At 42.9% G+C, this 26389-nt stretch overlaps 1 protein-coding gene across 1 annotated transcript; it reads left to right on the top strand.

Moving 5' to 3' along the window:
• The first annotated feature begins 325 nt into the window (after window positions 1-325).
• Window positions 326-16444, top strand: EDN1 (endothelin 1). Its single transcript, XM_086966877.1, has 5 exons — window positions 326-747; window positions 3137-3323; window positions 10769-10915; window positions 11080-11193; window positions 15325-16444. The coding sequence occupies exons 1-5, from the start codon at window positions 687-689 to the stop codon at window positions 15464-15466; spliced, it is 651 nt and encodes a 216-aa protein (XP_086823003.1). The 5' UTR covers window positions 326-686; the 3' UTR covers window positions 15467-16444.
• Window positions 16445-26389: the final 9945 nt, after the last annotated feature.

Raw genomic sequence — 26389 nt, 5'->3', positions numbered from 1 at the left:
GTGTGCTTGCAGCGATTGTGCGGCTTTGCCCTGTATTTGTGTGTACTGTGCATGTTCATATCTGTATGTATATCCATGTAACTGTCGTTTCTATTGCTGTGAGCCCTGGCTGTGTGTTTACTTTGTCTGCGCGTTTTCTTTCATTTTGGACAGATGACAGCAGTGCCTCTGGTCTGGCGATGTGCTGTGCGGAGAGAGCCGTTTCCGGCGCCCTCTGGCGGCCGTCCTCTCACAGCATACCCTGCCTCCTGCAGTAGCTCTTCTTTTCACCGGTAGCCCTGCCCCCGGTTTGCCAGACGGCGACTCCCTCTCTGAAGTTTGCAGCAGTTTCCTTTGCAAAGCAGGCTTATCACGGTCAGCACGTTGTCGCCGAGTGACTAATAACACAATAGCATTGTCTGAAGATAGAGAGAGAGCCAGCAACGAGCTGCCGACGACGGTCTGTGAGGTTTCAATATATAAGGAGCACAAGCCCACACAGGCGCACACTTGTGGCTGGCACGGAGCACCAGGACCTCGTCCTCACAGGATCCCCGGCTCGGAACTCATCATCAGCCTCCAGTACCTGCGCACACAGACTAGAGACTCTTTCGCGGGAACCGCACTTGACAGTTCTGCATTTTAGTTTTGCCATTTTTTTGTGGTTTGTTTTCTTCTTTTGCAAGACCACCTGCGTGATTTTTAATATGGATATGCACTCTATCGTTTCCTTACTGCTGGTGATTTGTCACGGGCTATTGGATACAGGTAGGTGACTTTTCTGCTTTAAGTTTCTTTAATATTGATGTATTTCTGAGGGTCTTGCATTTTGTTTCACTCTGTACACTCGCATTTGACATAACGTGCGTTTCTTTCTCCCGATTCCAAAAGTTGCCTGGGTGTGAAGAAAACCAGTGGAAGGGAATATATGGCGGATGAGTGCATTGTGGCTCTTTTTTGTTTGTTACAATTATCTCACTTAATGATGCACATTGGATTTTCCGGTGCCGGCCTCACGCCAATATGACTGCTGTATTGAACCAGTGCGTCCGAGGACAGTGTGGAGACGTGAGCGCGCTCCACGTGGGCTGTTCGACCGCTGTGACGCCTCATCTTTCACGCGTCCAGCGCCTACAATAAGGCGCCTCGAAATCGATAACTGAGCTCTCAAGTGCCTCAGATTTGGCGCGTTCAGCCTTCCTTTCCTGCTTCCACATTTCGCCTCCTTCGCTCGGCAGTTTGTTGGTTCTGGTAGCTACATTTTTTTCAGCCATTGGGAGAACTGCTAATGACTTGGCACACCTGTCTGTACAAACATGCAGGGTTTCTCTTTTCTTTTTAATATTTTACATTGAAAGAGAACGCGTTCTTGATTTCAGTGATTAAAGTGATCATAATGCACTTTGAAAACCCGAACGACTCGGGCTAATGAACTATTGTGGTATATAATAGTGGTTTTACACGCCTGTAAATCATGGTATATTAAGTATGCTTATCGGCATGTGCCGTGTGTGTGTTGTCATATAGATTCACCATACACACGCTGTCGCTCACATCTCTACAACTGTGTATCACACACACTCACGGTTGTAGAAGAGATGTGATATTGACAACATCTGCTGTAGAGTAAGGGGTGCAGACCCGCTTTTAAAACGTTTAGAGGTACGAGTGGATTCAGCGCTAAAGTGTCCCCTTTGTCTACAAGCAGTGGTGCGCCGTGGTCATGAGTTACTGACAACTGGAGTCAGTGCGTACACCTAAAGGTTTGATGCTGTTAGTGCTGTCAGCTAAAACGTTGTGTTTTGAGGTAATGTGTACAACTACACGCGCGTAGTTTATAAGTGTGACGAGCTACAGGCGTGAGGTGTTGGTTAGTGTATACATCAGTCAATGGTGAAGATTCGCTGATACGCGACTCCAATAGTAGAGGGCAGAAGCAAATCACGGTGGGTGTCTATCCGAAAATTGATCGTCAGGTTTCCAGCAGAATCTTTGCTGAGCAATGGTATTTTGAATCACCAAAGCTTAAACCGAAAACATTAACTCACCGCTCCAGAGGTGCTGTGAGCTAATGTGGTAAAGGATTTGTGTAAGGTGTATTGCTCAACTCTGAAGATTGTGCTGGAAACGTGACGAACAATTTTCGGAGAGTCGCCGTGTGATTTGCCTCTACGGTTGGAGGGTGGCCGTGTATCCGCGAATCTTCACCCGGCCAGTGACAGGCACCGGGCTCTGCTCCTGGAGCCGGCAGCAGCGGGGCGCAGACAGGCGGCACAAAGACACCGCGCCTGCCCATCCATCCTGCTGTCAGCGCGGCCCAGCTCTCAAAGGGACCCCGCCGGAAGCCCCCGTGACCTACCCGCTGGGGGCCACCCCGACCTTTCTTCCGGATGAAAGGAAGGGACACCTGATGAATTGCGAGACCCGGCCGCTCGGAGAAATCTGCGTTATTAGCAGCATGCAAAGTCCTTCTCTCTATACTCTGTTTACCCCCTTCCCAGACTAGTACAGTGTGCCCAAATAGTCCTCCCCGAAGGTGGAAGGATTTTTTTTTAGCACAAATTGATGTTATGTATTTTGCTTGCTTTCTCTTTCATAAAATGCCTCACCCTAAAATAAAAATATGCAAATCGTGGCATTCTCTTCAGTTCTAGAGTATTTTGACAATTCGTCCTTGTTGAACTGTAAAAGGCTGCCTTTACTTGCCTAGCTAGGTTCGTTATCTGTCCCGTGTCGAGGAACACACTGTGCCCGCCTCGGGCATCATATCTCTGGCCTCTCTGAGAGTCCACGTGCAAACAGTTCACCCTCTGAATGCAAAAAGGGCCAAGCCGTAGCTCGAAGTTCTTGTGCCCTGGCTGCAAATCAATATATTTGGCATATTATGTTAATGATGCATTTATGTAATAGGTTTATATTATTCACATTATGTTTTATAGTCAATAAACTGATAACAGAGGCCTTGGAGGGAAATAACCCATATTTCCGTCTTAATTGCAAAAACAGAGTTGGCAAGCTAATGGGAGGGTTTTACTGACGAAGCTGTTGCACCGGCGGGCATGGGCGGCCCTCAGCCCAGCCGGATTGAGCTCGCTGCGTTTTGTTCTTAAGGGACACCTGTTTTATTCAAGGTTTCTTTCTCCCTCTTTTCCCACAGTGTCTGCAGGTGCCGGGCTCCCCCTGCAGCTCACAGCTGGTTCTGCACCCCAGTCGCCCGAGCCCGCCCGTCCTCCAGGCATCCCCTGGCGGCCTCGCAGGGTCAAGCGCTGCTCCTGCTCGACGCTGATGGACAAAGAGTGCGTGTACTTCTGCCACCTGGACATCATCTGGATCAACACCCCCGAGTAAGTATGCAGAGATCTCGAGAATACGTGGAAGGGCAGGGAAACACCAACCCATCGCATTAAGGGAACGCATGACAATTCCGAGGTGTGTTATTTACTCTGCTATTGGGAGTGGTCCGCGGGTGGAGCTGTGAAATCCGAGGCGTGTAACAACCAGTGAGCGATAATTCACATTTCTGAATTTCTAATGGTTGATGGGGACCAAAAGCAAAGAAAGGTGGAAAGCAACTAATTCCATTGAGAGAACCAATCCTTGAGTCTAGGTTGGCCATTAGAGCCAAATCACGAGCCGAGCCTAGAGCGGGCGACCTCGAAGCTGAGGAACCAGGTTCGATCACCGCAGGGATGCTCAACATTCTGTGATTCTGGGCAAATCAGGTTATCTCCCCGTGCCAAACAAAATGAATGTGTTTGTCTAACTGTAACACAACTGGTGCTCATGTAAAACGCTCTGATACTTCCGGGTCGGGTTCGAGCTATATATATATAAAAAAAAAGTTGGACATGTAAAACACTTAACAAAAGTAATACAAAAATAGGATATAAACTCTTAAATAGATTCAAAAGAAAAATATTATTTATTTTATATGCATGTTCAATACATGAGATAGTAATTAGTTCAGTGACATTTAATTAAACAATATTGTCTAAACAAAACTGCATAGTGATGGAAAGGGCTAGTGATTGAGGTACGGTATTCCGGCTCTGTGATGAATGAACCATTTCGAAACCATGAGAGGGCACCTAAGTAGAACATTCTGAAACACTGGTTTAGACCATGATTTATAGATAAAGACACACTAGGAAGGCACCCACAACTAAGTAGGCCTAACTCAAGAATAGGATGTTTTAAATCATAACCAACATTAGGGTACTGTCCATATTTTAACATGTACAAGGAAGCAACGTTTAAAAAGCAGCAAACATACACAGCAACATGCTATATATGAAGTGTAATAGAAAAACATACACATTATTACTAGCCTTAATTATAAAACAACGGAACTGGCCCCTAATTTAAACATCAAGATGCACACTATTGGCATGCACAATTAAATATACATGCCAATCGGATGGGGCCCATATTTACATCATGGGATGGGGCACATTTGAACCATTTCCAAACAATTGGGATTGGCTCCCTCGCAGTGACACATTCTACATCAGTTGGATGCGGCATAACTTAAACATTAGGAAGCACTGGGATCCCGCTGTTATTTCAAGCTGCATACCGCTTCTTAGAGAACAATATCATAATCTTTGAAAATGCGTCTGGTTGGAAGCAACTGAATTACATAATCCCCCACCGCCATCCAGCAAACGAGTTAATTGGGCAAAATGCTTTGAAGGCAGAGGCTTTCCATGCTCGCTGTAAATGCCGCTCATGATGTAAGAAGCTGTGAGTCGGTGCCAGAGAGCCGGGCCCGGCTGCATGCCTGAGACGAGGCGCTCACTCCCTGGTGTCCTAGTGAACCTGACGCTGAATGCCTCAGAGGGCATTCCGACCTCCTGCGTCTCGACGTAGTGCGTAGTCACGTTACGTACAATTAAAGGTCACGGGTGCAGAGTCTGTGCGTAGTCACGTTACGTACATTTAAAGGTCACGGATGCAGAGGAGGGCTTGTAATTAGAGCCCTCGCAATCTAGGAGTTGACGCTTTTCCAGTAAGACGAGCATGTGAATGTGCTGTTTGGGTAATAAGCTTTAAGGCTCCAATTGACCCCTGTCAGATGAAATGTGAGAGCCAGAATGCTACATTAGAATAAAATTAACTTCCAAATATACCAGAAGATGGATATTAATGCAGATTTGGGTGGATCATGTCACCTATAGCGCCAACCTAGGTTGACAACTTTGAAACGTAATGACAATGCTGCGGCCACCTCAAACTTTTTGAAAAAGCAAATAGGATGCCTTCAGTATAAGTGTACTGCCTAGCCTGCTGGTGGTTTACAGTGGTTAGTGTTCTGTTTTCTTTCCTTAGGCAGTTCAGAGTAAATATAGGCTGTTCAGATTCACACCCTATGGACGCCATCAGTACTTAAGGACATTCACCCTTGAAGCATTAAGGTGTGGTCTGCATTTAGCATGTGCAAACTGGGCCCACACCCAGGGCAGCCGTCTTCAGGGGAGGAGGGGGGCAGGACTGACTCCAGCACTCTCCCTCTGACTTAGCTGCAAAGAAAAAGTGTGTTAAACACTGGCAGCCGCATCCACATTTTGTCTGTTTTTCATCTCATGCCTTCCTTTCTTTTATTCCCCCCTCACCTTCACCCTACACTTCCCATTCTCCAAGACACCCGACAGTGGGTGGGAGAAGGCGCTAGATTGGGTTTTGCTCAAGACACTGTCTGTCTAAAGGCCACCTCTGCATCAAGGCACACACCAAAGTCACAGTTAGGAACTCACATGCCAGCAAATGCACACATTTTCACCAGGTAAATCACTCACGAAAGAGCTGTGAACATTCTGTACTATTTCACCCCAGGCAATCTTACCCTGCTTGAATCTAGAGTTGCATTATGAGTTTTCAAGTAAGTGAAGTAAACATTTAAGTAGAGAGTTGCACATGTTTGCAGCTATTTTTGCTCAGTTAAAAGCACACAGAAACACAAACCCTCAGAGAGTTCAACTACATGGTTGATATGAAGCCGCCATGAGAAGTCTATGTTAAATTAAGCTCCATTTTGCAGCTGCAATTTCGGTTTCAAAAGGAATCTGCAGACAGGGCTGCTTAATGTACCCTTATTTCAGCTTGGTCCTTCACATGTGAGCTTCATATCACTTTTTCCTTGCAATGAGTGCCAAGAGTGTTTGCTGTGAACAGATAAACACAAATGTGTCTTTGGTATGTAGAGCTCGTGGAAGATTTCTCAACACTTTCTGCTGGTGCAAAGTCACAAAAAGTGACACAAAGTTGCCCAAAGTGTTGATAAAGTATTTACTTTCAATCACAAACTTTTTTTGCACTCGAAAGTAGCTGTAAAAGAAACATAAATAGCGCTTTGTGCTACTTTGTGTTATTTTTCGTTAAGGGAGTGTCCGATGAGTAGTTCACAAGTATGCCCATGCTACTACTAAGGTTTTTTGATGCTAAGCCCTATCTAGTATCTTTCGTAGACAGGGCTTTCCATCAGAAAATAACACATCATCAATAGCAGGTGCTAAAAAGGAGAAATGTTTTTATATCTCGCTATTGTTCTCATTTTGCATCTGTGTTGCATTGTACAGCACGTATACATTGTGGGAAAAGTTTTAAAGTATGTCTACGTATTGCATATTGTACTGGAAGCGTGCCCTTCCAGTACCAGGCATATGCTCATCATATTTCACTTACTTTTGCACTATGATGCAAAGATGTGTACATAGTGCTAGGAAGCCTAAAAGAGTCTGAGCGCTGGGGAAAAGAACAAGAGTGCCATATCATAGTAGATCTGTATTTGCAACTCTCTCTCCCTCTAGGGCAGGGTTCTTCAATATCAATCCTGGAGGGCCAGATCCATTCCAGATTTTTAAGATAACTCTATTTATCTAAATGGGGATATGCTAAAAAGTTGGCATGGACCCGGCCCTTCAGGACCGACTTTGGAGAACCCCGCTGTAGTGCAACACAGCGAGTAACTTTGGTTGCTGCACTATGTGATTTTCTTTTAGTAAACGTGTCCTATAGTTTCCGGTCAAATACCTTGGAATTGTAGCTTAAGGGAAAGTCTTACCCCCAATATATACAGAAAGGGCCCAATGCACCAAAAGTTTTATGCTGACTGTGTCTTACTCCTGATTTACGCATATCCTACTTGTTAATGTGAAATAGTAAAACACAGGAATGAAAAAGGCGCTTTTTAGGTTGAGCCTGGGCAGCGCATGCACTGCTGTGAGGCATGCTGTAGTGGAGTATGTACTTGAAGCCCCGCCTACTCTCCTCCCATATTTGTCATTGGCTTGTGTCATTGTCCTTCGTAAATGCTGGCATCTGATTCATTATTAGGCTTGTTAGTCCCTCCTTAGTACCGCCTTGTCTTCATTTGTAACCTCCCATGAGGACTGGCCCTTTCACTTCGGTTGTTACACTGTACGTCTTATTTAGTCTGAAAGAACTCTATTCTTTAATGCGGTTCACCTACTGCAGGCACACATGTTTATTTGCAACATTAGCACGCCATGCTCGCTTTGACTTTACAAGCAGCCCTGGACAATGGCGGCTGAGGTCTCGCATTTACAAGAGTTTGAGCTACTGGCATTGTAAATGATAATGCCTTTTATTTATGTTTTAATTATCAAAACACATAAATAAAAGTGATTATCATTTACATTGCCAATAGCTTAAACTCTCGCAAACGCTAGACCTATTGCATTGCAAATGCTTGTTGAAAGTAGCCCACAGCCGAAGTCACACTATGGTCTAGATAGATGTACTTGTTTTACATTTGCAACCGGTGAATTCCAGATGCATGACATCAGCATTTTTAAATCCGGTTACATGCAACTGCCTTCATGGTCGTTAAGGTGGAACAATATAAACACACAATTGGACAAGTGCCAGATATCAGAGGAAAAAAAATCCAGCAAAACCTGTAAATATTTAAGTAACAGCTAGGGTTAAACACCGAAGTGTTAAAATAGGCCCAAAGATCGTGTTTATTTACAAGTACTTATCTGGACTTCAAACTCACACTCACACAAATGATTGATAAAGACATGACTAATGCAGACAGGCATGTCTAACCTGGCGTTTCTTCCCTCGCAACACACCTGGACAGACAGGTGCGTATATTAAAATATGAGAAACATATTTGGTTTGGTTGAGCTCTTTTGTGGCTTCATGTCTCTAAGAATACCTCCCGTGGAATTATTCAGATTTTAACAAAGCCAGTTAAAATGTGGCAAATATTGACCTTGTTTTGATTCCTTCAAGACATGTGCTTTCAGAGTTCAATGGTTTTGATTTCTTTTAGTTGAACACTGCACGTGTCTGTGGGCAAGCAGCAACCCGTGTTGGTGATTAGTCAGTGAGCTCGCGTGCCTCCGGTACTACCGTTTGGCACCACCAGTCAAATTCTGCAAGTACAGACTATGCCGGGTTGACCCCTGCTGTGTGCAATGTTGCCGGAAGCAGGCCATGGTATCTTGCCATACCTTTAATAATGGTATTCTTGGAACAGATAACAATAAGTGATTATTCAAATCTACTCTAAAGGGTAATTTGTGCGTACACACAGCGCACCACCAGCCCAATAAATACATTAATAAAACCCAGTAAGCTAGCAGAGTGAGTTATGCGTTTTTGCAACCTCCGTCATGCATCAGGCTCAGGACAGGCTACTCAGGTTGTATGACAGAAAAACGCAGGGAAATACTCTGCATACCTTTAGCACGCATTTTTTACCCCGCATTTTGTAGAACGCATATGCTTTTACAACGTATGCCTTTACCACGCATTGTTTATATATATATATATATTTATATATATATAAACACTGTATTTGTGGGGAGAGACCCCCCCCCCCCACATCCCTGAATTTATCTTAAATGTGTGGTAAAGGCATATGTATTAAACGTATATGCGTTCTAAAAACATGTGTGGTAAAAAATGCGTGGTAAAGGTACAACGTGGTAAAAACCTCATTGTAAAGGCTGTTTCCCAGCTACTCAACGTTCTAAAAAAAACAGTCCAGTTGCTTTCTTGCCATTAGCACCTGTTATTTGGAGTGCTACAATTCCATAAGGTCGAGTCAGCATATAGCATATAATAATAAACATTGTCAAAACCAATAGATATGGATTGCATTTTGTGTCCTGACTAAAACATCAAAGACAAGACAGATGCAGTGAAAAAAATAACATAATTGCATCCTCTATACAATGCATCTGTGAGATAAATAATTGAATGTGTGATGATTCAGTGTACTTATGAGATGTAAAATAGTCCCATACGATTTACAGTACAAATACCCCTTAGGAGGTGGAGTGATACACCACAACAGCTGATAGTATGAGGTGAGAGAGCTATACTGCTCTGTGTGAAGCAACGTCCAATCTATCTACATATGAAAGAACTGTTGACAATATGTCAACAGACAGCTGCTCCATCAAACCAGGCTTAAAAACAAAGAATAATGATTCAAAGAAAGCATATATGAGCAGGCCCTCTGTAATAAACAAATATTTGATGCATGTCAAATTCTACCTAAGCAAAAATTGTTTTCTTGTTCATGTCAGGTGTAAAAGGATCATTAGCTCTGCTTTATGGCAGATTTGCCCACAATTATACAAGGTGACTTCTTGGTTCTGCGTCAGTGGTGTAACATTTGCCACTGCAGCCTCCGTAGTGTGTGGGCGGCTCCGACCTTCAGGGGGGCCCCCTCCGGCACTGTGCATTGGTGGTGGCTGAGAGCTCCTGACTGGGTCCAGAGCGTGGGGGGCCACCTCCATTTACTTTGCAGGCCCTCAAGTTTCAGTACACCACTGTTTAGTGTGCATCAAACCTACGGCTATAGTAGTGCATCAAGAATGACAAAACAAAAAATAAACACATTTACAACTTCCTAATACTTCTTAATACTTATGTCATACATGCAGTTGCAGCAGAACGCACCAAGTGGCTCTGACTGTAGCAAAATACGTTTATATCGTAGATAGTCATTTCCCCATAGCGGTGCCTTCGGACTGGTGCCCTTGGGCAGTACGTGAATTGTGGGAAACAAACAATACCATTTATTCAGTAATGCAACCTTCTGAGTAGACCTGTAGTCAAGTGTGTGAGGTCTTTCCCAGTAGAGGGTTGAACATGTGTGCATTTTTACACCAGAAATTCAAAGAAAACATTAAAAATAACTCTAAACATGTTTGTAATACTATAGACAAGGACCCATGGGCATGGTCATAAAAGTACAAGGTTAAAATCAGTTATATACAGCAACATTGCAACTCATGGGCAATGCTATGAAAAAGGATGAAATCAGTGTTAATCAGCAACATTCCAAGTCTTTCATAGATTACTCCATTGCCCTGATCAGGGAACAGTTCCCAGTGGCACACTGATTCTCAAGGCAGTCACAGCATTGTGTGCGTCTATTAAATAAGCATAATGAGCACGTATGAAGAAGAACAAATAGCATTTGGTGTATGTTCCTACTTCAGATATCTGCATGACCTGCACAATTGACAGATTTGGATTTCACTTGGGATGGTTCCGTTTTGATTTTTTTTTCAATGGATAAAACGAATACCTGAGGTGGGTTATTATAGTAGCAACAGTTTGTCCAGCACTGTGAAGCTCTATAACTATGTGACGTGCACATGACGTCATTGATTTGTTGGTCAGTCATTGGGTACAGGCTAACGTGTTTTGAAGCATACTTTGCACACACGCTCATGTCACGTGACAATGTCAGTTTGTATGTCTGGCTTCAGAATAACAAAATGGCGCTTCTTGGTGATTTCAGGCACACAGTACCCTACGGGCTAGGAAACGCCCGATCCAGACGTTCTTTGAAGGACAAGAACCCATTTGGACCCAAAAGCAGATGCCAGTGCACGAGTGGGAAGGACAAGAAGTGCTGGGACTTCTGCCAAACCACAGCGGAGCTCAGGTGTGTACAGACTTTACCTCCTTTATCTGGGGCACACGCAAACAGACCGTGTCGAAGACAGTTATATCACTCCCCTTATCCGAACCGTGCTTATTGTGGAAAGGTGTTCCTTCGTGGCCTAGCGGTGTATTTAAACAAATGCCTTTCTGTTTGTTTTTGTGCAGGGCTCAATCTGTTCTGGAGAAAGGCGTGCCCCAAGTTAACAAAGAGGACGGGTGCGTTGGGAACGGGCTGGAGTGTGTACAGAGGCTGTCAGAGCACACCAAGAAAATGCGAAGGTGGGTATGTGTGCAGATGCCTTCACCCGCTTGTCAAAAGCACTACCTTTGAAATAAGCAGCTTTAGAACATTTAGATTTTTTAATGGAAAAAAACGTTCATTGCAGAACACCTGTGCTGTCTATGAGGCAGTAAACACTTGTGAATGTGTACAGATGGCACCCGAGTCATCCATAAGATAGGTCTCCTCACACAGATGAAGTGCTTAATTTGTAAAAAAAATGAAGCGCCAGGGCTCTGACCACGAGGCCACTGCAGTTTGCTCCACACATCGCCCTTGCCATTGCTGCAAAACAACTACTAACCATCTCTCTCGCATGTAAATGCAACAGTTCAGATTATTCCAGGTCCCTAAAGCTAAAGGAATGGCTGGGGAAGCAGTTATTACCAATTTTTAAATGTATATGGTTTTCCTAAAAACTGTTATACTGCTGATCTATAAATCACATGAGCAGCGCCACCATGTGGTGGACTGTTCTAAGTATGGTGTTGACAATTAGGTGCCGAGCACCTGAAACCAATTAAGTGTCAGTGCTCAGCATCGAAATGCACCGGCTCAAATTAAGCACTGCACAGATGGTTCTTGAGAAAACGTGTTCTCCAGAGAATGTTTGTGTCCGACAGAGTCTGAGTCAGCTGCGGCCCGTTCAGGTAAGAGCGGTGGAGCCAGGTTGGGTGGGGGGGATTTTGACGGACGATGGTGAGGGAACCTTAAATAAATAATGAATTTTCCCTCGTCATCGTTTGACGGAATCCCCCTACCCGGCCCTACCGCTCTTACCTGCACGGTTTGCGGCTGGCTTGTCGGTTTCTCAGCGCGTGCTTGATTGTCACAGACTGCATGGGTCCTCTAGAGAGGATTTGTTCCCCAAAGGATTCACATTCAATTGGGAATGTCCAGTGTACAGTTTCTACATGTTTCTCATATAGTATATGTTTTCTATAAAGCAGTGCTTCCCAAACATTTTAGAACCATTACGCAATTTTTAGAAGAACACACTTTTGCTACCCACCTAGCTTTAATGGACAACAGGCAGGCGAGTCTTTAATGTAACTAAAGCATCTTGTGGTAGCGCACTGTCATTTTCCAACAGCGCATTTTACATTGAAATGGCCGCTACATTCACACAGACATACCGTTTTACTGATAAAACTATTCTGCACACAAATGGGAATGTGTGGAAATCGGGTTTCAGTAAATACATATAATTTGTGCATCACCAAAGCAGTGCCCTGATTTGTTTTGATACTATTAAAATCTTTGCTTCCATCATATTTAAGAATTGCCCAAAAATTTGCTTAATTTTTGCTTTCCCAACTGCTGAATGTGTTACAAAAAAATTACATCTTACAACCTTTACTTTCGCACTTTCCCTACCCCAGCAAGATTGTCACATCATTCACTTTACTTTTCTTTCTTTGACTGCAAAGTGAAAGGAGTTTCTGAACACCAATCCCCATGTTAAGAAAACGCAGGAATTTGTCAGAAGACATAGCCTGACATTTGACCTCTGTTTTTGAAGCGCAGCAAATGCGAGGAGATGAATGTACAATTTAAAGGCATCGTGATTTAGTGCTTGAACGTTTTGTGACCCACCAAAAATCGGACCCACACCTACCAGCGGGTCACAACCCACAGTTTGGCAAACATTGCTATAAAGTGTATATGCTCCCCAGAGTCTGTTTGTCCTTCAGTGTGGATGTGTGTCACACCCAATGCCTTTATTCACCCTAGATAGTATCTGTTCTCCAGAAAGAGAGTTCCATAGACATTCTTTATTCATCAGAGAGTGTGTTCCCAAGAGTCTGTGCTTTCCATGAAGAGTGAGTGTTTCGAAGACTCTTAACTCCCTAGAGAGTGTATGTTCTTTGGTGAGTGTGTGTTCCGTAATGACTGAGTGTGTGCCTCAGGTAGTAAACGTGATCCTCAGATAGTTTGTGTGCCCAAGGAAGTCCACTTGTTTCCCATACGGAGTCTTTGTCCTCTAGATTCTGTGCCCACTTAGAAATTGCATGATGCCTAAAGAGTGTGGCTTCCCAGCGTGACTGTGTGTTGGCCGTATGAGTATTCCGCAGAGCTTATATATTCGTCAGAGGGCATTATTGTTGTCGAGAGCCTGCACATGTTTATTAATTAATTTATTTATTTATTTATTTATACAATTTCTAGAGCGCACTACCACCTAACAGGCATCTTGGCGCTGATAACTCTGAGACCATATCAACACAGGAAAATGTTTTCCTCAGAGAATTTGTGTTCCCTGTGTAGTATGTGGCCTGCAGAGAATCTGAAGGGCAGATTTTTTTTCATTTTTGACGCAACAGAACAGCCAAGGTTGCTCCACTGCATTCCTCAAGGAGAAGAAAGCAGCTCAGAGCCAAAATCATTAGAAAGTGTCTGCTGCTGTCACCCCTTTCCCTGGGGCGCAAGCAGGCTGCAGAGTATGATGCACAACTTTTGCTCCATGGTGTAGAGGTGTGAGTGTGATGTTTATGAATGTACTCGTAGTGCACGAGTGCATTTCCAGTGCACAATCCTGAAAAGGCAAAAACATTCCAAACACTGGATATATGTTGTACAGTGCAGCACACATGTAATGTGTGAAATGTTTGGAGAAATAAAAACATTTCTGCAAGTTAGAACCTGCTGCAAGGAGGCTTAATTGTTTGACAAAAGCCTGGTCTGACAATTGTAGTAGATCAGACTTTGAGTAAAAAAACTATGGTGTTTGCAAAGGTCCTCCCTTTTTTTACATCTATGTAATGCCTCCCTAATGAAAAGTGACATAAAGCACCTCAAAACACTATTCGAGCCAAGAGAAGATCCCCTTTCCAAGGTTTTTTTCCTTGCTTTGCATCGCTTTGTGATAATTTGCCCCAGAGCAAAGTCTTAGTAAATTTGCCTCCGTGTGTTTTCCAGATAGTTTATGCAATACGTAGGGATTGCGTGTTTCTTAGAGAACCAGTATTCTCCAAAGAATATAGGTGTTCCCCTGCATGTCTATGTGTACGCGCCTAAGAAATATTGAATTTCCAGGAGAGTTTGAGCGTTTTTGGACATGCCTGTAGTCATTGTGTCACCAGAGAGCATGCGAGGAGCCGTTCCAGACTCAGTCATTTCACTGGTTACTCTACCTGTTCCCCAAGGGTATCGTAAGTTAGAAATGCAAATCTTCCAGTATCCCTGGGCTCAAGTCAGTGTTTCAACATCCTCTGTACTGGTGGATTCTGACCAATGAAAGGGAACCATAAGCTTCCCACTGAATTCTCTGATAGAGTCAGCAGATCCATCAAGTATCGGATGATAATATGTGACTGTCGTTCATGTTTCTGTGAGGCGAAGGTAGAGAACGTGCAATGGTTTGGTCAGGAGAGTACTAAAGGTATACACTGACGGCCTGATTCACAAAGGTAAACGTACGCTTTTGTGTTAACTTTTATATTTTTGGTATTCGCAAACTACAAGTTAATAGTAGGTTGATGACTAAGGAGACTCCACAGTCGGGGCAGAGAACTCCGCACATAAAAAGATAGGCCTGTCCTATCTTTTTATGTGCGGAGTTCTCTGCCCCAACTGCAAAGTCTCCACAGTCATGAACTTACTATTAAATCGTAGTTTGTGAATAACAACAACATTTAAACTTATGCAAAGTGTATGTTTACCTTTGTGAATCAGGTCCTGATTGTACACATTCTTGAGGTGTATTACTGAATGTTCCTGTTAATAAGCAACAATTAATTATATATTTTGGTTGGGTATATTTATTTGGGCATGTGTAACACCGCAACCCCCCCTCCCCCGCCACAGAGCTACGCCCCTATCTACCAGATAACGGAGTGATTAATATAAGGGAATCCAAACAGTAATAAGGTTCAAATGGGGAAATATTTCATAACTTTCAGTGGTATTTATTTGTCTAGTGATATTTGAGACAACAGAAATTACATGCAAATTTAAAAGCATTGTTGATTTCATGTTGGCTAATTCTCCATACCTTAATGTATTTTGATGTCTTTTCCATGTTATTTCTCTCACTATCCACTCAGTTGAGGTGTAAAAATGGCTCTAATAGCTCTGCTGTTGTACAACAGTTACAGATGACAACATTAATGTTTTCGTATTTTTTGCAGGTATGAAGCTATTGAAAATACCATCAAAATGGCGTTTCGCATTGCAAAGTCAAAAGCCAGCCTGCGAGAGATGGAATCAACGAAGCATAGGCAAACACACAGGAAACTAGGTATTTGGGAGCGGCTAAAGAAAACCTCTTAGTTGGGAGTGACTCTTCGGCCATTGTAACACATTGCTATCCAGGCAGCAGCAGGACTTACACAGTATGGTGGTTCTTTTTATGGAGAAGGCTGTGTTTGGACAAAGACGCTTGGGGTCCAATTCCAAACCCTTTTGGAGCTGTTGGAGAGCGTCTTTTGTAAAGTCCTGCATCCGTGGAAGCCAGAGTGGCTCAAACTGTGGACCGGAAGTAGAGAACATGGAGATATTAACTGCTGACAGTCTACTGCAAGCCTATGGCACATCTCGGTAGGAAAGGCAGCAAAGAACATTCCGGGTCTGGAGCATCTCAACAGAAAACCGGGAAAAAATAAGGCTTAAGCCAGAAAAAAAACAAGCTAGATTACACTGGAGAAAGTAGTGACGAGCACACAAGTTCTTGTTGTGGATAGAGTGCGCCGGAAATTTCTTTGGAAGAAATCTCCCATTTTAGTGCATATAAGGATACATTTCACGATAACTGTATGAATCTACCTCACACAGTGCACTAACACAAAAATGCTTCTTTTCCATCAACTGTATCTGTGCTTGTCAACAACGCTCGCCTTGACCTTGGAGTTAATAGCACAGCAACCTGTAACACTGAACCTGGTCGGCCTTATCTCTTCTCCTTGGTTTAGTCATTTTCATGGAGCACTGGCAGGAAGTGAATGAAGAAGGCGATGGCTGAAATGTTGGCTACGAAAGGCTAAACAAATTCTCTACCTGTAGCACAAATATTTTCTCCTCAACAATTTTGTTACTTTCTGCGTCATTGGATTTTTTTATGCACCTATTATTTTTAAAGTTCAATATTTATATATTTTTTTGTAAGGTTTCTTTATTATATTCACTACGTGAAATATACATTGGGACAGGCCATATTGGTCAATGTATTTTTGCCGTATTTCTGTATGAAAGTGAAAAATGCTTCATCCCCGTGGCGGTAAAAGTGTTACAAATAAATATTTGTTAGCAATGCATTGTGTGTGCCTTTGGTTTGTGTGTTTTGTTAACAGTATGCAACGGTATCTTCACCACCATGGTTGGAAAAAGTGGGAGCAGGGCTATCATAAGCTTCTGTTTGTGTTTTAACACGCAGCTTGTAACAAAGCCCATTCACAGTGATTCTGTTTCAGAACTAAATCTCACCATTGTTAATTGTGATTTAAAAAGCCTATAGAAGTGGTTGAGCATACTAGTTGTAAAGTAATCAGTGATCATTATTTGAACTGAGATTTGTTGCAGTCTCACCACATACTAAGGCAAAAACTCTGGACCACACAAAGGTGAACTGGACGTATGCCACATTATCGAATGACAAAATATTGCCCTGCCATAATATAGGAGCTGATTTATGAGACCCTTGTGCTGCCGGCGCGTTACTTTTTGTGACGCACCGGCAGCGTAAAATATGCACCACACTGCAACATATTTACAAAGTGACGCATCTAAGCAGACGCATCAATTTGTAAACCCCAGCGCTACATTATACCTGTGTCAGGTATAATGTATGCAGGCTAGGCGTTCCCCGGCAAAAAAGGGTTGTAGAAGTGGCACAGTAAAATATATCAGATTTCACTACGCCACTTCTAGGATGCCACTGCGTCAAATCATTATGCCTGCCTCACAGCAGCCGTAAGACTGATGCAGGCCCTTTCACATGGGGCTTGCCCCATGTGAAAGGACACATTGCTGGAGTTGCTCCTGTTTTCAGACACACTCCAGCAATGTGCCAATTTTGTGCATACAAATATATCAGGAATACTGACGTGTCTGTAAATCCTTGCGACATGGAGAGCCGTACAGTAAATACGACACATCCATGGTGTTCAAGGATGGCACTATGAAAAGTGTTGCATTGCTATTTACATAGCAATTCAACTCTTTTTATAAATGAGGCCCTGTGAAGGTAAGTATACATAGGTAAGTATAGATTTACTATTCCTAACTCTACTCCTATGTACCTTGAAGATAAATATGGTGCCAAGGTACATGTATGTAGAGTTTTTGTAAACCTATAATTTAATGTTATTAAGATCTGTGAAACCAAACAACACAACCCAATCAAGCATTTTAAATAAAGAAATACCAGTCAAAAATGTGCAGGGGATGACATCTGAAAAAGAAGAAGTATGGAGAATAGTGAAAGAAGTAAAGGCACTAATACACTGTTGGCCACATATGGAAAGCATGAAGACACACCCCTTTTTGCGTATATTGGAGAAAGACAGTATAGTGAGTCTGATTGGAAAAGAGGAAACACTTGTAGAAGCTAATAAAAACATCAGCATGTTATATTAGTGAAATAATACCTTTGTTCATTGTGAGTAACAAAACTGATCGAGAACCAGCTGTTCCTAAGATACAGAGGAATAAATGAAGTCGAGGTAGATGACAGATCATTTAAAATAGAAAATCGCCTGTTTCAATTTGCAAATCATTTGATGGTTATGGTAATAGGATCTAGGCTCTTTTTCAGTTCAATTTACTTACTTTAAGTTGAAGTAAATAAACTCATCAGAGTATATATAAAAAATCATTAACCGTTTAAAAAAGATTAAATCATTTGCAAATGTTGTTATACTGTTAGAACTGCCTATACAGTGGTTGCCCTCAAGTAGGAGAACCTAAAAAGGCATCTAAATGTCTTTCTATAAGCGTCCATGTAGGCTGATACATTTTCAGAAATGTCTGTATAGCCTTTCGCACTTGTCAAAAGCGTCACTCTTATATTGGTGCGTATGTATTTTCAAATCTGTCTAATCAAATTCAAGCAATAGTTATACAACTAAAGGATATTTTATTATCTGAAAGTGACATATTTTAAATGCTTAGGGCCTTATTACGACTACGGCGGTCCACCCATAGATGCGGTGGCACTCCGTGGACCGCCAGACTGGCAGTCCACCCGTTGTGTTATGAGTTTGGTGGGTAGACTGCCACTGGAGCGCTGCAGCAGCTGGGGGTTCCTGATCCTGCGGAAGTGGCGCAGAGGTCCGAGGCAGAAATATGCTGACCTGTGCTGCTGCGGCACCACTGAGTATCTTACAAGTTGCCTCACCACAACCCTATCCATAGCGGTGAGCCTGCCATGGAAAGAGTGGTGGTAAGGCAAGGGCCCCATGCTGCTTTTGTGCATGGGAGTGAATGCAGGGGGCCATATGCTGTGCCCCCCTGCATTTCTACACACCCAGGGGCATATTGTCAAGGGGGTTTATCTCAGCTTTTTTGGCTTTAAAAGCCAAGAAAGCGGAGATAAAATTATCTCCCTATTACTTAGCTGTCGCTAACACCAGTTAGCGACAGCTAGTAGGAGATAGCGACCATCTTGGGCCCCACTTTGCATGTCAGTGATATTTATCACTAATGACATGCAAAGTGGGCGTGCCAAGATGTTAGCGACTGGAAACAGTCGCTAACATCGCTATCTCCTATTACCAACTTTTGGAGATATTCGCGCTAAGCGCGAATATCTCCAAAATCTAACACCTGCCCTGAGCAGTTCTTAGCCATGTTATCCAATGGGAGGTGGATAACATGGCTAAGAGCATTTGCTCGGTATTCATGAATATTGCTGACTTTTCAGCGATATTCATGCATTTCGGCCGATTTTTATCGCTTAGGAGATAAACCTTGATAATATCAAGGCTCCTAAGCGATAAAAATCATCGCTACACGGCGATAAAATTATTGCCGCTAAGCCAACTCAGCGATAATTATCGCTAGTTGTTGGTAATATGCCCCCCAGTTCCTGCATGTGAAGAAATGCATGACATGGTGCATTTCTTCCCATGCAGGAACATGCTTTGGCAATCCCACGGCGATGCATTCCATAGCTCAGCTTTTAGACTTAAAAAGGCACTGCCTTGGGACCACCGCAGCTCACTCCGCCCACCAGGATTAAACTCGTAATGGTCTGACCTCGAGTTTGGTGTTCTTACTGCAGGGTGCTGGCATGGCAGCCCACAGGATGACCACCAAACCCGAAATCAGGTCCTAAATCTAAATTACATTTAATCTTTACAACTGCAAATTCTACCGACCCTTTAAGTCTTTGATTCACTGCTGAAATCTTTTAAGACACTTTAATCTGCAATACGCAACACAATTGAGTATGAAAATCAAGTGGATCATTCTGAAGCTTACCTGCAGTTTTACCAATTCATTTCATTGCACTGAATACAAGCTGCTAATCGGTTCCTTCTAAATACAAAGGGGCCTACTTCCAAACTGCATTTTGTAATACAGTTAGTAGGACTACAGTAGTGCTACTCACATAATACAAAGTCCTGTTCACAAAACTATGTGCAGATGTTTCTGCTTCTGCCTCACTTATTTTTTCTATGTGCGGATCTCCTCTTTGACTGCAGAGATCTCCCGCTCATTGTACGTCTATGTTTCAGTGGTACATTTGTGAGGGACAGAAGGAAGTAACTGGAAAAAAGGGAATACTTACTTCAAAATGAGAGGAGTTTAGAGAGGACTGAAGTGGGGTTTGGAGAAAGTTAAGGAGGAATTCAGGGAGGGACACACATTCACCCAAAAAATGTAAGTCCATTGGGATTCGCAAACTACACTTCTGGATTTACAATAGCAAAACTGACTTAAAACAGGACTGGTGTAAGTCCAGCACCATAAATGGCCAACTACTGGCACTGAAACACCCCCAAAGAAAATAATGGAGGCAGGGGCTGAAATAGAACCCCATAGGAAATGTTAAATTACATTAATTTATGTAATTTAATGGGAACATCTATGAATAAAATGAAATATTATATTAAATGTTTTAACAACCTTTTTCAACTTAAAAATAAAATATCTTAATTTTTTTACAAAAAGAATTACATTAATTTAAATTAATTCTACACATAGCTTTTAGCAAATGTAATACCTATACACATTTTACTTTATCTGGGTATTTTTTATAAATATGACTGTTAATTTAATTAAATATGTTTAAGTTAATTGAATATTTAATTCAACATTAAGTTAAAACCACTGTAGCATATTTTGGTCGACATTTGCAATACATTCATTTAAATTAATATTTGAAATACAAATATTTTACTATTTTCTTTAGAGTTTAATTAACATTTTACAATTTTGATATACTTTACTAAAGGGTGCTCTTCACCTACCTCTGCCTACAAGTGAAAAGTTATCATTACAGCAAAAAATTAGGCTACAAGAGAGGGTGGAGAAATAACTGCACTTTTTAGTAACTTTACGCTCTGAAAATGTGAATAGTCAAAAGTAGTAAAGTTACTACAACGTGTTAGAGTAAATTTTCACATATAATTTACTTGTGTACATTTACCTTTGTGAATAGACACCTTTCTTTAATAGTAGATACTTTAAATCTATGACATATGGGTTTCAATAATGTTTTCTCCTTCACATTGTAAGGGTGGGTAAGAGCAAATCAAATGTGAAATGAACTCTGCTTTCTTATCCCAAAATCGTTTTTTTCTATGGCTCCTGACCAACCAAATCTGACATCTACTGCTGGGATTAGAAATAAAAATAACCATACACATTTCAAACAGAGGCTTTGTTTAGTGTTTGTGGCTGCAGAACTCTATATGTCTCCCATTTGAAATGAGCCTGTTTATATTAACAGAATCTCATCATGCCTACTTGTAAAGAAAGGGCTCTAACCATTTCTTTACTTTCATTTTTTGTCTGAGCAATAAATATATTTAGTTGCCTGTAGGCCGGACATGTTTTTTCCAATATACCTTGCTCATTATTGGAAGGCTTTGTTGTCTATCTCACTTTTGTGCGTCTCATTCTCTGTCTGTTTCACATTGTTCTGACTGGATGAGTTTTATCCTTCCACTGCTTACTTGAGTGGACTCTTTTATTTCCCTTTCAGCACCCTAAGGCAATGTGTGTGTTTTCCTGCTCTCTGCCTATGTGCTGCTTCCCCCTCACATTTCTACCTTCCCTTCCCCTCTACGCTCGTACATTTATTTTCCCGTCTCTCTCTATCCCACTTGACACTTTTTTTACTAGTTTTGAAAAAGATTGCTCCTTACACAACTCCTTCCTTGTCCCCCAATAACTTTTTCTGTTCAGTAGCATTTACTTTTCTCCCACTCCTGCCCACTCCACTATTGCTGCTTCACCCATCCCCATTGTATCCAGTTAAAAAATATATTATTATTAATTGTATGGAGTGCTCAACAACTTCAATTTCCTGCTGGTTTGCTACTTTCTTAAAATGTACTTCGTGATACATTTAATGATTTTTTAAAAGTTTACCACTCCAAGATCATGATGTAGTTTGAAACCAATAAATTCAGCTGAAGTTATTGATTTTGATGTGAAGCCCATTTCCTTGAGCTTTATAGACCATTTGACTGTCAGTTCCTGTACTTTCCTTGGTGAGAGTGTTAAAAAGACTTGGAGAGGTCAGAGTAACACCACTAAAAACCAAGGGGCTCATTTATGAGCCCCTGCGTTACTTTTGCGCCACCGGTGCGTCACTTTTTGTGACTTTACCAATGGCGTAAAACATGCACTATGTTGCGCCATATTACGCAAGTGACGCGTCTAGGTAGATGCGTCACTTCGTAAATACCTGCACTACATTATACCTGCTCCAGGTATAATGTATGCAGGGTGGGTGTACTCTCGCAAGAAAGGGTCGTAGGAGTGGCGCAGTAGGACGTCAGTCAAAACCTGAGGCCTGCCTCATGGCAGGCGTAAGGGTGACGCAGGCCCTTTCACATGGGGCTTGTCCATGTGAAAGGAACATTGCTGGAGTTGCGTCAGGCTTCTGACACAACTCCAGCAATGCGCCACTTTTTGCACTGACAGATACTGTCCTTCCTTGCGACATGATGCATCATATTGTGAATATGACGCATCATTGGTGTCGCAAGGATGGTGCACTGAGAAGTAGCGCATTGCTGCTTTCACGCAGCCATGCACCACTTCTCGTAAAATGAGGCTCAATGTATGCAGGGTGGGCCTACCCCCGCAAGAAAGGGTTGTAGGAGTGGCGCTGCGAAATCTATGAAATTTCACTGAGCCAGTTCTAGGACGCCAATGCGTCAAAACCTTACGCCTGCCTCATGGCAGGCGTAAGGGTGACGCAGGCCCTTTCACATGGGGCTTGTCCATGTGAAAGGAACATTGCTGGAGTTGCGTCAGGCTTCTGACACAACTCCAGCAATGCGCCACTTTTTGCACTGACAGATACTGTCCTTCCTTGTGACATGATGCTTCATATTGTAAATATGACACATCATTGGTGTCGCAAGGAGGGTGCACTGAGAAGTAGCGCATTGCTGCTTTCACGCAGCGATTCACCACTTCTCGTAAAATGAGGCCCAATGTATGCAGGGTGGGTGTACCCCCACAAGAAAAGGTCAAAGGAGTGGCGCAGCAAAATCTTTGAGATTTCGCTGCGCCACTTCTAGGACGCCAATGCGTCAAAACCTTACGCCTGCCTCATGGCAGGCGTAGGGGTGATGCAGGCCCTTTCACATGGGGCTTGCCCCATGTGAAAGGAAACTTGCTGGAGTTGCATCAGACTTCTGACACACTCCAGCAATGGCCACTTTTTGCACTGACAGATACGTCAGTTATACTGTAGTATCTGTCCTTCCTTGCGACATGATGCGTCATATTGTAAATATGACGCATCATTGGTGTCGCATGGAGGTTGCACTGAGAAGTGGCGCATCGCTGCTTTCACGCAGCAATGCGCCACTTCTCGTAAATGGAGCCCCAAGTTCTTTCACTAAATAGAAAGAAAAGTTTATAAAAACAGAATAAAAACATGTTTTGCAACTCATGTGTGAACATGAAGGACCATGGCAATTACTTTGCTTGGGGAACTCACAAAAGACAAACCAAGCTAAAGCTGTTGACTAACGACCAGAGCAGTAGAACATGACAGCAATGGGGGTCACCCAAAGCTTCTGTGACAATTCTGCTTTAAACACTCAAACATATTTTAATCGTCCTTCAGCTGGTTCACAAGTTAATCAGATGGTATACGAACTAGTTGAGTGAAAGACAGCAACAGGTCTAAGTGAAGGGAGAGACCCATTGGGAGTTATCTGGGACCATCAAGTGTTCATTGGCATCATAGTACGAGCGAATGGTATGGTGAACATATCTGCAGCGGACAGATTACACACTGCAACAGAGGCAAGAATATAGTACAATTTAAATGGAAGAGAAGCGTTGCTTATGGAGTGAAAATGAATGCTGATTCTGACTAAGGGGCACTAGGCTGATATGTAACAGCACTCGAAGGACATCCACCGCTGCATGCCCCAAAACACTGCGTATTGGCAAGCTACTAGGTTATGTACATTGCCTGCTGTGCCACTTGATTGAAGTTAGCCTGCCTGATGAAGGGTAAAAACAAAAAACTGGTCCCAAGATGCATGTTTCTGATCCAGGAAGGACCTGGCCTGGCAGTTCAGGCTGGACTGTTCCCATAAGGAGCAGGGTCAAGACTGATTTGCATATGGCTGGATCCAAACTGGGGTGTCATTGTGCGCAAATGAATGATAGATTAAACCCAGATCTGTGAGTGGGGGTGAGTGGTTGAAAAGACTCAGCATTCCATCCATCATCTTTGCCATGTTCACCCTAAGTGTCCATGGGTATGCCCAGATCTGGGTTCCTTGCTTACTGTACCACTGGATTCAAACTATCTTGGCTAAGGAGCGGTGAAACTCCAAAACCTATCCAAGTATGCTTGTTTTCGGTCCAGGGAGGACCTGGCCTGGCAGTTCGGGCTAGACTGTTCCCATGAAGAGCCGAGTCAAGACTGATTTGCATATGGCTGGGTCCAAAGTAGGGTGGCATAGTGAGCAAAGGAACAATGGACTAAACTCAGATCTATGACGGGGTGAGTGGTTGAAAAGTTTCAGCACTCTGGCCATCATGTTATTGTATTTGCTATGTGCATAAGGCACTCCATGACACCGGTCAAGCCACCTTGCATGACCAAGTAGATTTTTACAAGCCCACACGAGCACTTTGATCTTCAAACCTAGCTCTGGAGTGTGCTAGGCATATCAAAAAACCTAAAATGGGTGGTTGTACCTTTAACCATCATTCGAATTCCTTTCCTCTTGATCTACACCTTACTGCAGAGCACTTCATTTTTAGATGAGGCTGAAGACTTAGCTATTCCCTCTCTAGTGGTTGTTAGTGTACGGAGCTCTGTAATTTTGGTCGGCTGCCAGAATAACCCTTAGGGGATGATAGCGTGCTCTACAAAAACAGTAAATAAATACATGAGTAAATAAATGCAAACACATGAATTCAATGATCATATAGCACTAGAAGCTGTACAGGGAGAGACCCAAGATCTTAAAGTCTGCAAACACCAGATAATTGTTATCACATCAGCAATATTACAGTTGCAAACAATGTGACATGTATGTGTGGCAAACAAGTTGAATATTGAGGTGCACACAGAGAACATGAAACAAGGTCTGCAATCCTGCACCTTTAACTAATTTGGAGCAATGTGCAAAGATTTGTAGGCACCATATTCAGAATGCTGACCAACCGGCGGAGCCTCATTAACTGTAAAGCAATACTCTGTACTGTGCACAATTTGTAACAACTTGGAAAGTATTACGGTTCTTTATCCCCAAATACCTGTTCAGAACCTCAGAATGTACACATTAGTAAAACACAAGGCTTCAGGAAAATAGGTGGACACTTCTTTACCAATGATCGATTGCTATTTCCATCCATGCCCTTTATTATGTGGAGCTGTTGAAAAGAACTTGTCCATATATTGTTTTTTTACAATTGGCAAAAAGTTTTATTATTTTACAGAATCCAGTACTAAGCCAATGCCCACACCACCCACAAAGCAAGGTCTTTAGCCTTGTCGACCTGCAATAGCAATCAATCAAAGTCAGCATGCACCCACGCACACAAATCACTCTACGACATCGGACCAGATTGCCTCAACTCTCGACTGTCCTTCTACACCCCCTCCCGCCAACTTCGCTCTTCCAGCCAAGCCTACGCCACTGTACCTCGCATCAACAAAACCACCATGGGAGGCAGATCCTTCTCATACCTGGCTGCCAAAACATGGAACTCACTCCCCGCTTACCTTCGCCTCACCCAGAATCACCTAGCGTTCAGAAAGCAGCTTAAAACGTGGATATTTGACAAATAATCCTCCTCCCCTTCCTAAGCGCCTTGAAACCCTCTGGGTATGTAGTGCGCTATATAAATGTTATGACTTGACTTGACTTGACATGTTAGCACAGAATGTTGACTTCCTACATCACGTATGCACAGTGCCAACTCTACAGTACAAGGTATATGGCCAAATCCCATACCCAGTCTAACACCCCTGTAATTCTTGAACACTGCCTGCACCCATTGCCTTCAGCACTGGGTGCCGGCCAGCCTTCAACCATGCGCTGTGCCCAGTAGCTTAACCCTAAATTCTTCCTAGGCTTGAACTTCAGCCTCCACAACAAGTCCACGGCATCCGGGAAACAGCCTTTACAATGTGGTTTTTACCATGTTGTACCTTTACCACACCTTTTTTACCACGTATGTTTTTAGAACGCATATGCTTTTACAATGTATGCCTTTACCACGCACATAAGGTAAGTTCAGTAGTGTGGGGATCTCCCCCACAAATACGTTGGGGCATATTTACAAAAACTGGCGCATCCCTGCAAATCGGCAGGGATGCGCCAGTTATTGTGCGTCACAGCTCCGCCATCATGGATGCACCGCATTTACAATGCGGCGCACCATGGTGCAAAAACGGCACAGATGCATGGCGCATCTGTGCCGTAAAAGTGATGCATTGCTGGAGTTGTGTTGCAACCGCGACGCAGCTCCAGCAATGCTATGGAGGCCCTATCTAGTTAATGCTGCGTCAATCCTTACGCCTGCTTTAGGACAGGCGCA

Source organism: Lissotriton vulgaris, chromosome 4_1, assembly GCF_964263255.1.
Source record: "Lissotriton vulgaris chromosome 4_1, aLisVul1.2, whole genome shotgun sequence".
Lineage (NCBI taxonomy): Eukaryota > Metazoa > Chordata > Amphibia > Caudata > Salamandridae > Lissotriton > Lissotriton vulgaris.
This window is presented reverse-complemented; position numbering and strand designations above follow the sequence as displayed.

Bases quoted from the DNA above. Each gene is read 5' to 3' on its own strand.
- EDN1 (XM_086966877.1), top strand. From the start codon at position 687: ATGGATATGCACTCTATCGTTTCCTTACTGCTGGTGATTTGTCACGGG. The intron at 10,916-11,079 runs GTGTGTACAGAC...GTTTTTGTGCAG, and splicing joins CAAACCACAGCGGAGCTCAG to GGCTCAATCTGTTCTGGAGA. The intron at 11,194-15,324 runs GTGGGTATGTGT...TATTTTTTGCAG, and splicing joins CACACCAAGAAAATGCGAAG to GTATGAAGCTATTGAAAATA.